Here is a 14,772-nt window from a genome sequence, read left to right on the forward strand (position 1 = left end):
TTGTGATTGCCAGGCACCGTGGAAGAGCAATATGGAACTCCAACGTGCTCATAATCAAATAAATAAATGGAACATTATCAAATAGCTAAATAAGTACATAATACATTAATTCAATTTGAATGCTCCATTTATCCTTAAGAAAAATTAAATGTTGCCGTAACTCATATCAGTAAGTATCTTCAGATTCATTGTAGATAGTGACGCCGTGGGCAGGAAGTGTGGCAGTCAGTCTTGCAATTAATCTGAAGATGCTGTTGATTTATGACAGTTTCGTGACTGTTATAATGGAGACTTTTTTTGAGTCCTTCTTAATTAATTCTGTCAGTTTATTTTCACAAAGTAAGCTTGCATTTTCATCATTGTTTTTCCTGATGACTTATGTATTCCAAACTTACACTTTTAAGCAGAATGACTTCATATTTCAGTTAGTATTAGTGGTTGTAGTTCAATACATTTTCTGTCTGAATGTAAATACAGGGAACCGTTTCAATCTAAAAAGTCTAAAAAAGTATGGGGTTTTGTTTTTTTTTACCTGGTCTGGATAAGAAAACCGAAAAAAAAATAAAAAATTTCCATTTCCAAAGCAAAAGTCTAACAATGCTTATTAAATGCATTTTGTTTTACACTCATTTATATTAAAGAGACATAATATATATTTGATTTGTCACATCACATCTTCTGTGTTTTGACTTTAAAGTGAAGGTACACTCATTCTGAAATCCAAAAGGGTCATTTCTTTATGTGTTTGGTCTCTGCATAACTTATCTAACGGATCTAAAATAGCAAAGATGCTTGCCAAAATCTTTGGAAGCATAACGGAAAGCTACAAGAAAAAGACTGAAAGGAAGCATGATAGAAGGTGCCATTTAGCCTCCGTTTCATCCAACATCTTCCATTGCTTATTTGACAGGTCAAATCTCATCTCAGTTAGTCCAGGTGATACAAAAGTAGTGAAATAGGCCTTTACTACACATTAACTGATTTCATTATTACATTATTTGTGGTACCTATATATAATAAGACCAAGTAACCATTCAGGGAGGTTCAAGAGTAATGTTTCCCACTTGGATGTCCAAAGTGCATAGAAAAAAAAATAGAAATTAGAGTCTAGAAAGTCATAGAATATTGAAATAGAAATCCTGTAAACAGATGCATTTTGTGCAGGGCATATGCAACACCCAGGTTCACATATTTACTATGATCTCTTGAGTAAACTCACCTGCTGATGTCAGGCAGCATAATGCAAGAAGCATCAAAGGAATGCGGGATCTTTGAGCCATTTAGTTTTTTCTTGCAGCCTCTGATGTGATGTCAGTGGGTTGAGTTGCAACTTTTTGCAAAGATTTTCTTCAGGAAGCCACCTTCCAGCTCCAGCTGCAAAGGGAACAGAAATAAAAGATGTCAGCTGGGGAAGAAAGTCAAACCTGAGCATGAACAAACAGCGGGGGAAACTGGGCAGTGCTTTGTCTGCGCCGTGGGAGCGATCAGATGAGACAAGAGGAGCAGCCAGTTTGCAGACCAGGGGATTAATTTGGGGGGTTAATTGGGGGTAACACACGCTTCAAAGGGCCATGCTGCAAACAACTCTGTGAAAGGTCAGAGTGTGTAAAAAGTGCAGGAGTGACTTAATTGGATGGTGTAAAACGCTCTGCAATATGCCACGGATTATAAACACACTTTCATTAATGGCATCAGGACATACTGTGACTTGCCAGTGGGGTCTTGGAGTAAGCAACTCGATACAATCACACACTTGTAAGCAGGAAAAATTAAAGTTCAGCATTTTGTACAATAATCACAAAATCTTACTTTTCTCTGTACAAATACAAGAATCAAACACATGAATCCGGCGTTTACGGCTCAATGACAAAAACTGAAATTTATTGCAATAAACTTTGTGTATCCTAAAACTTCAAAACACAAAACAAATTCTTCATTTTTAGGAAATCCTACAGAAAACTCAAACCAATTACAACTCCTACACACTATATATACTGTGCACATTTCTCATGAAACATATGGTCCAGATAAAAGTCAAGCACACCGCTACCTTAAGTGCTACCTGTTTTCTTCATGATAACCAGACTGTAACTGTACCCAAGTCAATGTAAAATCCATGTGTGCAAGGTACTGTAACAGGAAGCCCACTTGTTCACAGCTTAAAAGCAGCGCCTTGGACCAGAATGGAAGCCGCGAAGAGCAGGCACATATGCACACATATGTGCACTGCAGTGAACCCGAAAAGTGTGCATGGGAAGTGATGCACAAAGCGCTTAGGTGCATCACTCTGCAGTGCAAGCAGCATTCACAAGACAAAAGGGCCTTTCAGTGTGCAGCAGCTGCATCGGCTAGGAAGTCTTTTTTGGAAGATCTTGACAAATATTACACTGTTAGCTCATCAGGGAGGATTAGTGCCCCTCTGTTTGATTTATGCTCCTCCTTGACATTTATCTCCTTACTAACTAAACACGGTGAGGCCGTGTTGCAACACTTTTTGGGAAGCAGAGACCACAATCAAAGGCAAATTGCTGTCGTGTTCTTCTCTTCTGCTGCGCTGCAGATTAGCTGTGCTTTACCCAGGTATATTAAAAGATTTACGAGACGTTTTCAACTTGGTGTGAGATAACTCTAGCGGTTTTCCACCTAAAGCTTCTGATTTTCTTGTGGCAACATAAAGAAGTCTGGCAATCACATCAGAATACGGAGCGCTGTGAAGGAACTACCAGCTTCTCCTGAACACTGCTGAAACCAAGTGACATACTTGTGGTGGCTTCAGTGTTAAAGCCCTGGCTTCCATCTATCATCACGACTGCCTCCTGTGCATGTTGTGTTGCTAGGAACAGAGTAGAGATGTTGTTATAGTAATCACAGAGGGATATCTTAGCAGACTATCTGTATTACATGTTGCATCTGGATGACTAAGATACTAATCTGAAACAAGCTTGCTCTATGGCCGCCTGCAGTTAGCGGATTCTCGCAGTATGATAGTATGGGTACAAACAATTCTTTCCATATCAGTTATTACACTTATACATTTATCGTTAACACTTATTGTTATTTTAATTTTGATGCAAACACTTGAACTGACTTCTGTTGTAGATGATGAGCAATCATGCACACTTTGTTGCACATTACCTTTTGCAATTTTGCTTTTAAAAATATAACACTGATTTTAAGTAGCTGCGAGATAACCGGCTAGCTAGCACAGATAGCAAACCTGCAACTGGCTGTTTAGCCAGGCCTGTCACAATAACAAATTTTGCTCAGTGATAAATTGTCCCAGAAGTTATTGCAATAAGCAATAAGATAAACAATAATATTGTTATATTACAATGGTAATAATAGCATTATAATGCAGGTGCAGCCTCTCAAAGATTAATAAACTTTTATTTCTAACAAATAGTTAACACTGGATCTCTAAGACATTTTAAATGTTCAAAATAAATAAACAAAATCCGCTGAAACAACAAATAAAATTGATAATGACACAAGAAAAACAAGCAATTGTGAAAATGGAAATTATCAAGCTTGTTTTGATTTATCATGTGTTTAACTGATTTATTGCTGATTGCAACAGGCTTTTGCTTAACAGAAATGAGAATGGTAGGTTGTACTCTTTTTGCGACCTGAAAAATTCCCAATCAGCTGAGCTGGAGGTGTAAGGGAATAGTGAAGAGGCCTTCTTTCAGCCAGCTGACCAGCAGTGTGGACCGGGGAAAGGACATGAGTGCATTACAGAGTGCTTTATTCTGCTGAATAAAACTGCAGTCACTTATTCAGATATCTTAGCAAGGTGGGGTCGAGGTTTAACTAAACAACATGAATCCTAACTGACTTCATCTTTTTGTTCCCACATATCCGTGTGTACAAGACTAAGCCCCAAATCCCCACTTTTATACTAATCACAAAGAGCAACTGATTTTGTAGAGGTGTGCTTCTTTGCTTTACATAATCTTAATCCTGCAAGCACAAGTGCTACAGTTACCTTAATTTACTTAAATAATGCTAGTTAAGTAAAAGTAGAGTAAGAGAAAACACCAAATATTTGCTACATGGCACAAACATTCTAAGGAATACACGCCAGGTTCCTTCTTTTCTAACTTTAATGTGCTACCTCATGCAGAAGAAGTAACAATTCAGACAATAAAATGTCTTTTTATTTATTTTTTTACATGTTGCTATGTCTGTAATAAGGCAACACAACACTGTGGCAAACAGTGATAAGTAAGAAGCATTGTTAGGCAGGGCTGGTATCTTCAACATCTACTCTGGTCTTCCTTGGCATGCAAAGCAACACAGTGACTGCCAGATAAAACACTATGTGGAAAGAGCCATCTTCTACAGAATTTAGCCACAAAACACACGACTGCATTTATTGCTGTTAGGGATTTTGGAGAAGGTATGCCCAGAACCTGACAACCATGAGGAGAAGTTGTCCAGGAGTCTGCAACTCAGCCTGCTGCTGGCAGATAAAGAGTGACCGACAGAGCCAGGCATGTGACAGAGACAGACAACGTCAGATTGTTGTGCATCATTCTAAGAAAAACACTCCTCGTATGAATTCAAATTCACACCTCGTATGAATTCAGATTTCATACCTTGTTCAAAAAAGCACTGACAAAAAAACAACTTAAAAGTCTGTAAACCACCAACACTAGTCAAAGACATTAAATCATTACATATTTCAAATGACTGTGCCTGTCTTCTGCTGTGAACATATCAAATAAAAGATGCTTTGAAAGACACGGACAGTTTATTTCTGTTATTTAAGTTACAAAAAAATACCACGGACTACTTGTATTTATTTGTACCGTTATTCCATGGTTTATAATCAAACTGATCTATGATTCAGCTCTTATTCAATAATTTTATGCCAGTTATCAGCCCTCTGACAACGCCAAGCAAATAACTCTAAATAGCATTTTAGAAGTGATGCTCATATTTACAAAAAACATCCCCTATATTTAGAACCTGATGCAAATTTTTATCATACAGTAATGACTAAGCATGAAGCAGTTATTGTGATATCCAACATTCATGGTTTCAAAACCAATGAAAGTTTCCTTCAAACTTTTCCGATGGTTTAAACTCTTGTGGTGAGATGCAAAAAGTCAGACAGGTTGGACTTCTCTCTGAATATTGCCCCCCCCAACCCTCCCACCACCTGTTGCTGCACACAGTAGGTCAGCTGGCTGACCAGTGCAATTCATTTGAAACTAGGACAAATTGTTAGCAAGGTACAAGTAGCAGCTAGAGGCTCACAACCTGGCAGATTAGCTTGACTAGGTAATAGAGTAACAGATTTAACATGGCACTTGTTAAATCTGTTACTCTATCAACGTAGAGTCACAGGTGGAAAAGAAGCTGCTGCATCAGCCATCTTACATCAGAAATTTTTTTTTTAAATCTAACATGAAAACATGTCAGCTAAATAAGTCAATAATTATAGAGGAACACTGGCACTTCCTGCAAATTTCCACAAGTTCAGTGGATGACTCTTTAAACGTTTAAAGACCATCAAGATGTAAAAATGTAAATATATTTCACATAACAGCATAAGCTAGCTAAATGCAATTTTGCCCTGGGTAAAATTGCATTTACCATTGCATTTACTCCAGTTCCGGCAAGGGACTTAAGTGTTTTTACACCTAGGCAGCACTGTCTGTGAAAACGTTTTCACAGCAGTGGTAGGTGTTGGAGTGTTTCAGACAGGACATTTTTGCAACGTGTGGGACAAGATACCTACATGCTACAAATTTGTATTTAATAGTGGACACAAATATTCATGCACATCCAGAACATGTTTTTTTTTTTTCCTGCACAGATGTCTTCATTCTCACTGCTTGTCTTTCTATTGTAGTTTGGTTTTCTACAGTGTTAACAATGGCAGTGTTTCTTTCTATTTAGCAATATGGGTCACTTGCATTATTTATGCATTATTATGTTATATTTATGTATAATGTTTTATATATGACATAATATCTTATATTTATATTATCATTAAACATCAAACAACATCTGAAAATATGTTAAAAAATACTAAGAAATTATGGCAATTTCGCGTTTGAAGTAGCCAGTTAGCATCCCCAGTGCGTGAAGCAAAACCGGGCGTGAAGCAAAATGCACTAAACACGCTGCTGCTGCCGCTTTTGTTCCATGGAACAAAAGAACAAAACTAGAGCCTTCCTTAAAACAACAAACACATGAAATATATGTAAAAAGATATAAATACATTTAAAGACCCAGAGTAGACTTGCTAAGGCCAAACTTTAGGATGATTACAGGATGATTACATTTAAGAATTATTCATTCCAGTGTTTTTTATATTGTGTGTGTGTGTGCATGTATTCATACATACATAACTTCCCTGATCTTTAAATCTCAGCTGGTTTCTTGTGTCTCTTGTGATGTCATCAATCCAAATGCAAACAAAGCAGCATCTGCAGGATTTTTCCCGGATTTGCTTTGTATTTTGCAGTGAAATTAATACATTATGACTCAAATATGATTTTTAATTGGTAGTGTATATTTTTAGTGAAATAAATACAGCAGAGGGCAGTATCTTTAAGAACAGATTACTTTTTGTGTCTATTGTAACAGATCTAAATACAGATCAGAGGCATCTGCTGCTTAAATTTGTCAGACAATTCCCTCTTTTTTAACGGAGTTGCAAATATATTTATTGACCGATTAGAAGTCCTTATCCCAAACGTTGCACCCATGTTCTGTCAGTCACGTTTCGCCCCACAACAACGCGTGGAGTGCCAGCCTGACAGCACACTCACAGCCCCGCTACCTCCTCTAGATATCTGAAGGGAATATCACATTGGCTAAACATTCTCTTCATAAGTGGGTTTGTTATTGTTTTCATAGATTAGTAAGAAAAAGTTATAAAGTGGGTGCAAGAAGCCGTGTCTTAATGTAATAAGCTAGAAGCGCTTCAGCGAGAGAGAATGAAGAGCTGCATGTCAACGGACGCACGAGACAGATGTTCAGCTGGATAGAAGTTTCCGCAACAAGCTAAAACCGGGTTCTAATACACTACCAACAGACGGGAGGTGTTGAGATGTTGTTTTGAACAACAAGGTGTTTCTGAATGTTTTTATTTTTTTTAAGTAAAACAATAAACACGTCAAACATTTAGCTTTAAAAGAAGAGCGGACGTACCACGAAGAGTCTTCACAAAATGCCCTGAAAAAATTAGTGGAAGTCACTCCGGTTGATGGAAGGGAATGAAAGTCCTTCTCTCTCGTCTCTGCCGTCGGAGTGGTAGTTTTGTTGAAGGGAAACGACTGTTCGCAAAGTTGTCCCCTCACAACGCCCCGTACTAAAAGTTTTTAAGTTCACGAGCGTCTAACTGCCTGTTTTACTGCAAGGGTTTTCGAGGAGGGGCGGGGCCTGAGGGAGGAGGAGAGCGAGAGCAGAGAGTCCCTAAGCAAAGCGCGCGGTCCCTTCAGACGGCACTGGGAAGCTCTAAAGAACAGATAGGGGGACCACTTTCCTCACAGATGTCATGAGTTTGATCCGAATTTGGCATACGGTCGATTTGTCACAGGCGCATGTGCGATACCATGCAAAACGTCAAGTATCCAACTACATTCTAGGTCAGTCTCATTGCATTCAGTGATGTGCATCTGTATACGGGTTATGGAGACTAATTTAGACTGCTGCTAGTGATGACGCACACATAACCAAATCTGACAAACACATAAACTAGAGTGACATCCCATTGTTACTCCACATATTGTTTTCTTATTACACCCCCTACAGTGGACAGTGGAATATTTCATAGTGAGGAAAATGTCCCACACGGCATCCTTGGGTACCTTGCTGGAACATACTAAACCTCAATTGAAGGATTAAGGTTGGTTAATAAATACTTTTGGCAACATAATACACCCCACCGCATGCTGCTGCCACCACAGTCTATCAAAGTGGGGATAGTTTGTTTAGGCTAATGTGTGTGGAAAGTGAATCTCCTCAGTCTACACTTTTCCATAAAGGCCAGATTTGTGTTTAGGTGAGTGACTGAATACCATTGCATGTCACACTCTTCAGATATGTATTTATAACATTTTGATCGCCAAATTGAAAGGCAAGATAGATAAAAAGACATACAACAGGCAGACATTGTATACTAATTTACAGGAAATCCCTCCCCTGCTGTTTTCAGCTGTTGAGGAATGCTTGCTTACTGGCCTTTGCTACGTAGCATTAGCAGTAGGAAAACAATGGTTCTCAACTTTTCAGTTAGCATAAATGTGGCGCTCTTGGTAATTAAACATTAACATATACCGCTCTACTCACTTTGTGATTAATTCTCCTTCCTGGAGTTCCACTCTGTTGTGGTTTTCCTGTATAGCTGAAGTCATTTCCTCATCAAAATCTAAGTACCGATGTGAAGCTTTGCTTTGTGAATAGCTTTACTTACTGCTATCAAAATACAAATGCTATGCTTAAACCAGATTAATTTCATAGTCCTTGTCTTAATCTTTTATAGCAGATATATGATTGAATAATACATCCAAATTAACTCTGCAGAAGTTACTGTTTATGAGCAACAGTTGATCATAGAGGCTGACTGCGCAGGAGCATGTGATGAGACTTAAGCTTTCTAGTCATGCTAGAATGACAATTTATGATTTAATACAGAGGCTGATTATTGTCTTCAGTTATGTTTTTGTTGACACACACATGGTTGATTAGTCTGCAGCTGTAGAATCGAGAAATCACTTGAACACAACCAAACAGCATGAAATAGTCCAAACTTTTGCTGTGGAAAACACACAAAAGCACGTTGGTTTGCAGATTTTGAAAGTTGAAAAGAAAACTTGGTAAAGTGATGTCCTCCATGGAGGACATCACTTTACATCTAATACATCTGCGAGTTTCTGCTAAACCAATTATTAACATCATGGTTGGATAATACAGCTGAGATGAAGAATAAAGCATGTTACAGGGCATCCAAAAGGAGAACTGATATTTTGTGGTGCATGGGTACCACTTTCTGCATAAATCTCATGTAACTTGTAGTACAAAATATCACTAAGTGCAGCAGCATGAAATACTAATCTGTGCTCACAGGAAGAAAATAATAAATTCATCAGGAACAACCAAACGTTTGTGTCAAACTCAGGACCAAATGGCCTTTTCCTGTGGATAAAGACCCCTCTCTGTGAATTAAAAGTGGATGATCTTTGCAAGATCTTGCTTAGATCTTCTGGAACATATAAAAATGATTTTGTCCGTATCTCCATCAGTCACTGGGCAGCAGGTGGGTTTACACTTATTCAGATTTCAAACTGTTTTAAAACTGTATGTCATTAAAAGTTTGGGTGTATAATGGAGGCCACGATGAAGACTTAATCCAGTGATAAAGGGGTAAGAGCAAATTACGAATTCAGTGAAGTATGATGGAGTAGAGGAGTTATTAAAAGTTTTACAATCTGATGTAAACATGGCCCCAAGAGAACAATAAAAATTTAAAATTGAATTGTGTTTTTCCTCCTTTTAAAAAAAAAATAGAAAACAGTATCATCAACATCTGCCAATGCCTGCTCCTCGTCACCAGTCCTCCTTCTGGTGTTTGTGGGCAGGATCTCCAGGCAGACTCTTGGAACGATGTTGTCTCGATTGGAAGAGTCAGACCTTTGTGTTTGGTTTTTTTGCAGTGATGCGGTTCTGTGTGCATCTTCAAGTCGTGATCTGCAGCATGTGTTGGAGGCGTTCGCAGCTGGATGTGAAGTGTCTGGGATGAGAGCCTGTTTCTCTACCTCATAGTTTTCATCTGGAAAACAATTTCCTTGATCCTCCTGAGTTGCACCTCAGTAACTGACTCAACCAGAGAAGTCAAAGTATCTTATTTCTTGTTTCCACTGAGAGCCAGGGTACGGGTCGGTGTTTTATGGTTTGCCGTATTTAGGAAAGTTTGTCCGCTGTTAAGTTGGACTGGTCTTTCCAGTTCAATGACCTACATGAAGCACTAGCATGTTAGTGCTTGTCACAATCAGTTACATGTTTCTTTCCCTCAAACAATGGACTGTGTCATGTGACACCAGTCGATACACCCTTGTGAATCTACAACTAAAGAGGGTCCAGGAATGGTGTGGTCCGGGTCAACTGTATGGACCGCTTCTACAGTGGAAACAGACAAAAAACGCGTATTGAATCGCACACACCAGTGCTGCTTAGTGAAAACGAGGCAATAGTATCTTGTACACAACTTCTGATTTAAAAAGTGACGCTCTCAATTTACACGTCCTCATCTACAGTCATGAAATATGGATCATTACTGAGGGAATATAGTCTTGGATACAGTCGGCATCTCAGGTTTGTTAAGCAGTAGTGGTTCCCATCACTGGTCCTCAGGCCCCCTTCTCCTACATATTTTAGATGTGTCTATGAAATCCAGCACACCTGATTCAAATCATTGCATGACCTTCTCTGCATGCCATCTATTGCTACTGAAACCTGTTAAATCATCCAGGTATTTAATGTAAAATTGACCTTTTTGAGCTTTACTTTGGATGTATGGATGGTTCTGAACTGGTCTTCTACAGAATGCAACTAATCAACAGCAAAAAAGATGTGAAAAAGATGGAACTGAGTGATCTGTAAAGGTTAATAGCGAGATCTTTCTCAGTGGGGTTTTGGTGGACTATGTTAACCCATCCAAAGTCACTGCAGTGGTTAAATTCCATGGTCTGGAGCCTGGGCCAAGAAATTGCTGGGAATTAAACAGTGAATTCTGCATCACATTAAAAAGTGCTTAGAGAGACCTAGAGGTCATCATCTGTCTGAAAGCTAAATCTGAATCAGAGGGGGGTTATTTCAACAGAACAATGATCTTTAGATTGGCCCCGAAAACATTGTTTATTATAGAAAGAAAATCCTCAAACATCTCACTGCTGAACGAGTAATGCGTGGATGAATGTTTCAACATTTCATTAAACTATTCTCGGAGAATGGTGTACAACTACAAATGTTATTCAGAATAAAAGAAAACTGCAAATTTCTAACATTAAGAAAAATAGAACCCACAATCCACAGTAAAATCTTAAATTTCTTTGAATGAAACCATTTTTTTTTTTACATTTGCAGCCTCACAGAAACGACGGTGTGCATATTTTTTAGAAGCTTTTATATTTAGCAGTGAACAGAATCTGTCTGGATCACCGCATGAATCCCTTCTGATTCGTGCGAGGTCCATGTCTGGCTTGGGAAGGGATCGTTTCTGGACACCGGTTGACTTGTACAGCAGGGTGGTGAGAGAGGGTAAACCCCCCCCCCCCCAAAACCAGCATCCTTCTTCCTCTCACTTTTTCAAACACACGAAGCCAACAAAAAAAATCCAAAGTTAACACCGGCCTCCTCCAGCTGGCTCTCCACAAGAGTTGGACGGTGCCAAGCAAATCAGTCCTCTGTGTTCTCCCTTTGATTTCAGACACCTATAAACAGTATGAAAAATGGAAGGATTTTTATCGCTGTACAGCACTGGTGTGGTTATAAAAATCAGTATTGTGTGGTAAATCATTGCCATCCACACATCTGAGCACCATTAAGACTGGTACCTCTCCTTCTAATTCTTGTTTTTTTTTTTTAAGTACTCCATGTGCTCTTTGATCAATCAAAACATCTTCACTTGTTTTCAGACTTTCACCACCTGCATGTGGGGCACATTAATAACCAGAGAGGTTAGGTCATAGTTAATAAAAGATGTTGATTGATAACAGGTAAGCATGTAAGCCGTTGACCCCGTTGTTATTGTCGGCTCTCCTCCTGACAAAGTCAACTCTGGAGCCAAATATGTGCATAACTTTCAGATTCCTGAAAAAAAAAGACGATTTAAGGTCCAATAACCAGCAGTAACCCACTGCACTACTCCAACATTTTCCCGTCATCATCCTGACGTTTTCACATAGTCGAAACGTGACACAATGCCTTGAGAATGCATTCACTATCTTGACCTTGTTCACTTTTTTGTTACATTTGAGCCTCACTGAAATTTGTTGAGAGTTTATTTCGCAGAACAATACAAGGTCAGTGCATAACAGTGATGCAGAAGGAAGATGATGCAGGGTTCAATTGATTTTTTTAAAGAATTCTTGCAATAAATTCTATTATTCTGTTTTATTATTATTTATTTACTTTTTTAAGGTGCTATGTATTTAAGTATTCACCTTTTATGTTTTTGTTTGATGTGCTTAGTGTTCTGCTAGTAGTTTTGCTTGATTCCTGTAGTGTGTGAGTGTTTAGACAAGTTTACACAAGTGTTATGCAAATACAATGTGTTATTGCAATTAGTATTATAAATTCAAATTTCACAAGTTGGATTTTTCCAGTTTGCTCTAACACCCCTATCTAAAATCCCCCTCCAAAACATGCCTTCAGAAGACATCCAATCAGGAAATAGACTCTCCCTGTCAGTAATCTAAAAAATGTTTTCTACATCTTTATCTAGATCTGAGCCTCTCTTCATCCTGATTCTTTCTGGTCTCCAGTGTACAGTGTGTCCCCCTTTATGTGATCCTGCGGGTGAAACGATCCCTGGTAAACAGTTCCACCTCTGAGGATTACAATTTGCTATGTGCAGCATGTGCACTGTGTATTGTATAGCCTCCCATGAGTTATCACAGTTTCACAGTTTTCAAAAAGACACTCCTTTGCAAAGTGACTGCAAAGTACCCACTGTGAAACTGATTTAGTCCAGTTATTGTTGTCTTAGATATAATACTGCATCATTTATTTATAGTCAAGCTGCTTAAAAGAAAACAAGAACACAACCAAATTAAACAATATGGGGCAATTTAGAATAACTGACAGTTGTTCATGTTTCCAGGCCATGTCCACTTGTTTACACAGGAGTAATAGTTCATCCATTTTTAAAATAGCCAGTGCTACCCCTCACTTCTGGAACATCAGGAGGCTGAGCCTTCCTTTATGACCTCCTCCCATCTGAACAAGCTTCCTGTTATTGTCAGCCAAACACACACACACACACACACACACACACACACACACACACACACACACACACACACACACACACACACACACGCACACACACACACACACACACACATGCACGCATGCGCACGCACACCCACCCACACACACACACGCACGCACGCACGCGTACGCATGTACACACACACACACGCACACACACACACACACACAAATGTGGCCATATGTACTGCCAGGATTCCAGAATCTGTTCTGCGTGCCACTGTTACACTTTCCCTTTCCGAACAGTCCCAAATCCGGTTCTGGTTTGCAAGAGTTAAAAAAAAGCTAATGTTTTTAAGTTAAGTGTATCCATCTCACACTATGCATCATTGCTGTTTCAATCTACCAAAATTGAGTTGTCATGAATTTTTGCAATATAATGGAGAGCCAACACGTCATTTCACAAAGAAAATTTTTCAAATAGCAAATATTTGTGTTATGAATTTGGCAGTGGAAAAGCTCATGTCCACATATGACGGAAAGTCATATCTAATTACATATTTTTGCTTCTGGCTCCATCTTGTGGTCAAAAAATATAAACGAACAATGCCTTCAGGCTGTTTCTGGATCATTATGCAGCAGCAATGTTTAAAAAAAGTGTGCTATTGTCCTACACAAATTATGTTATAAATTACAAAATTCACTAACATAAACATGCAAAATACATGTTTTGCAAAACTTGAAAATATGGCTGGATTTTTGAGTTATCCTGTGTTATTCTATTTTGATTCATGCAGTTAAAAAAAAAGATTCATTGACTTTCAAAAAATTCAGGAGAATATCTGCACACCTCATTATTGAATAGCTTGCAGAGCAACCTATATAGGCAATGATTGTCAGGGCTTCCCTGTCCTGTATGTTCTTTATTTAGTTAGTCATTTATTTTTTGTTCTCTTGGTGGGCAGGGTTTACCTGCTGCCCAACACGTGGTTTGGATGAGTTGTTAATTAACACGGTTCTCCATGAGTTAATGGCGTGTTGAGAAGGTAATGCAATCATTTGAATCAGCTGCTTGGGAGCAGGTTAGCATTTAACTTAACATGTAGGGCAGCAGGCCTGAGGACCAGCTTCAGCAACCACTACTGCACTCCAGCTTTTTATATAACTAAAAACCACCTTTATTTGGAATTATAAAGGTTCCAGTTTTGTCATATTAGTTGCGTAAAGGACTTAATTTGCTTATGCATTAATTGGCCTTATTTAATAACACTTGGTTGTGAACTTGACTTTTTAGGGTGCAAATGTAAATTGAAATATAGACGTTAATAACATATATGCCCTTTCTGAATTGCTACCTTGTTTCCCCTTTTCAAAAGCTTAGAAACAGTTTCCTGTGTCAGAATAAATTGATCTGTGATTGATTTACTGGTGTTTTGGAAGGAACCAAAAGTCTGCACTTAGCAGGATTGCTTAAACCTGGCTTGATTAGGATGTTCCTCTGCAGCTTGGTAGGACATGCTTGAATTACATGTGGAATTAAACTTTGAATTGAACCACAAGACGATGTCTTCAGTTCTTGCACAGGCCACTTTTTTTTCCTAATAAATTTCACATGCTGTTGTAAAATAAATTACGGTAATGAAACAAACTTGGACATGTGAAACATGGTCGACTCATACTCGACTGTTCAGTTCACAGGAAGCAACCCTCTGCGCGAGCTATTTCGGCTTAAGACCGTCCGCTAAGCTAACTTAGCTGCTCACCATTTAAAAGCACGGTGCTTCTGTTTAAGTGAGCTTCAGCGCTCACTGTGTCCAGTTGTTC

The 14,772-nt window shown here is 38.7% G+C and overlaps 1 protein-coding gene across 2 annotated transcripts in view; it reads right to left on the reverse strand.

Annotated features, from left to right (window-relative positions):
• tgfbr3 (transforming growth factor, beta receptor III) overlaps window positions 1–7,383 on the reverse strand; it is an 83,257-nt gene extending 75,874 nt beyond the window's left edge. Inside the window, exons 1-2 of one of the 2 annotated variants that reach the window (XM_008407756.3) lie at window positions 7,168–7,383; window positions 1,220–1,374 (exon numbers count right to left, since the gene is read on the reverse strand). In XM_008407756.3, the coding sequence (XP_008405978.1) occupies window positions 1,220–1,280 (61 nt within the window). In that variant the 5' untranslated portion in view covers window positions 1,281–1,374; window positions 7,168–7,383. Of the gene's footprint in view, window positions 1–1,219; window positions 1,375–7,138 lie in introns of both variants that reach the window. The other variant, XM_008407757.3, reaches the window with a different exon arrangement.
• Window positions 7,384–14,772: the final 7,389 nt, after the last annotated feature.

The sequence above is a fragment of the Poecilia reticulata genome, chromosome 4, assembly GCF_904066995.2.
Source record: "Poecilia reticulata chromosome 4, P_reticulata-male-v2, whole genome shotgun sequence".
In the NCBI taxonomy this organism is placed as follows: domain Eukaryota; kingdom Metazoa; phylum Chordata; class Actinopteri; order Cyprinodontiformes; family Poeciliidae; genus Poecilia; species Poecilia reticulata.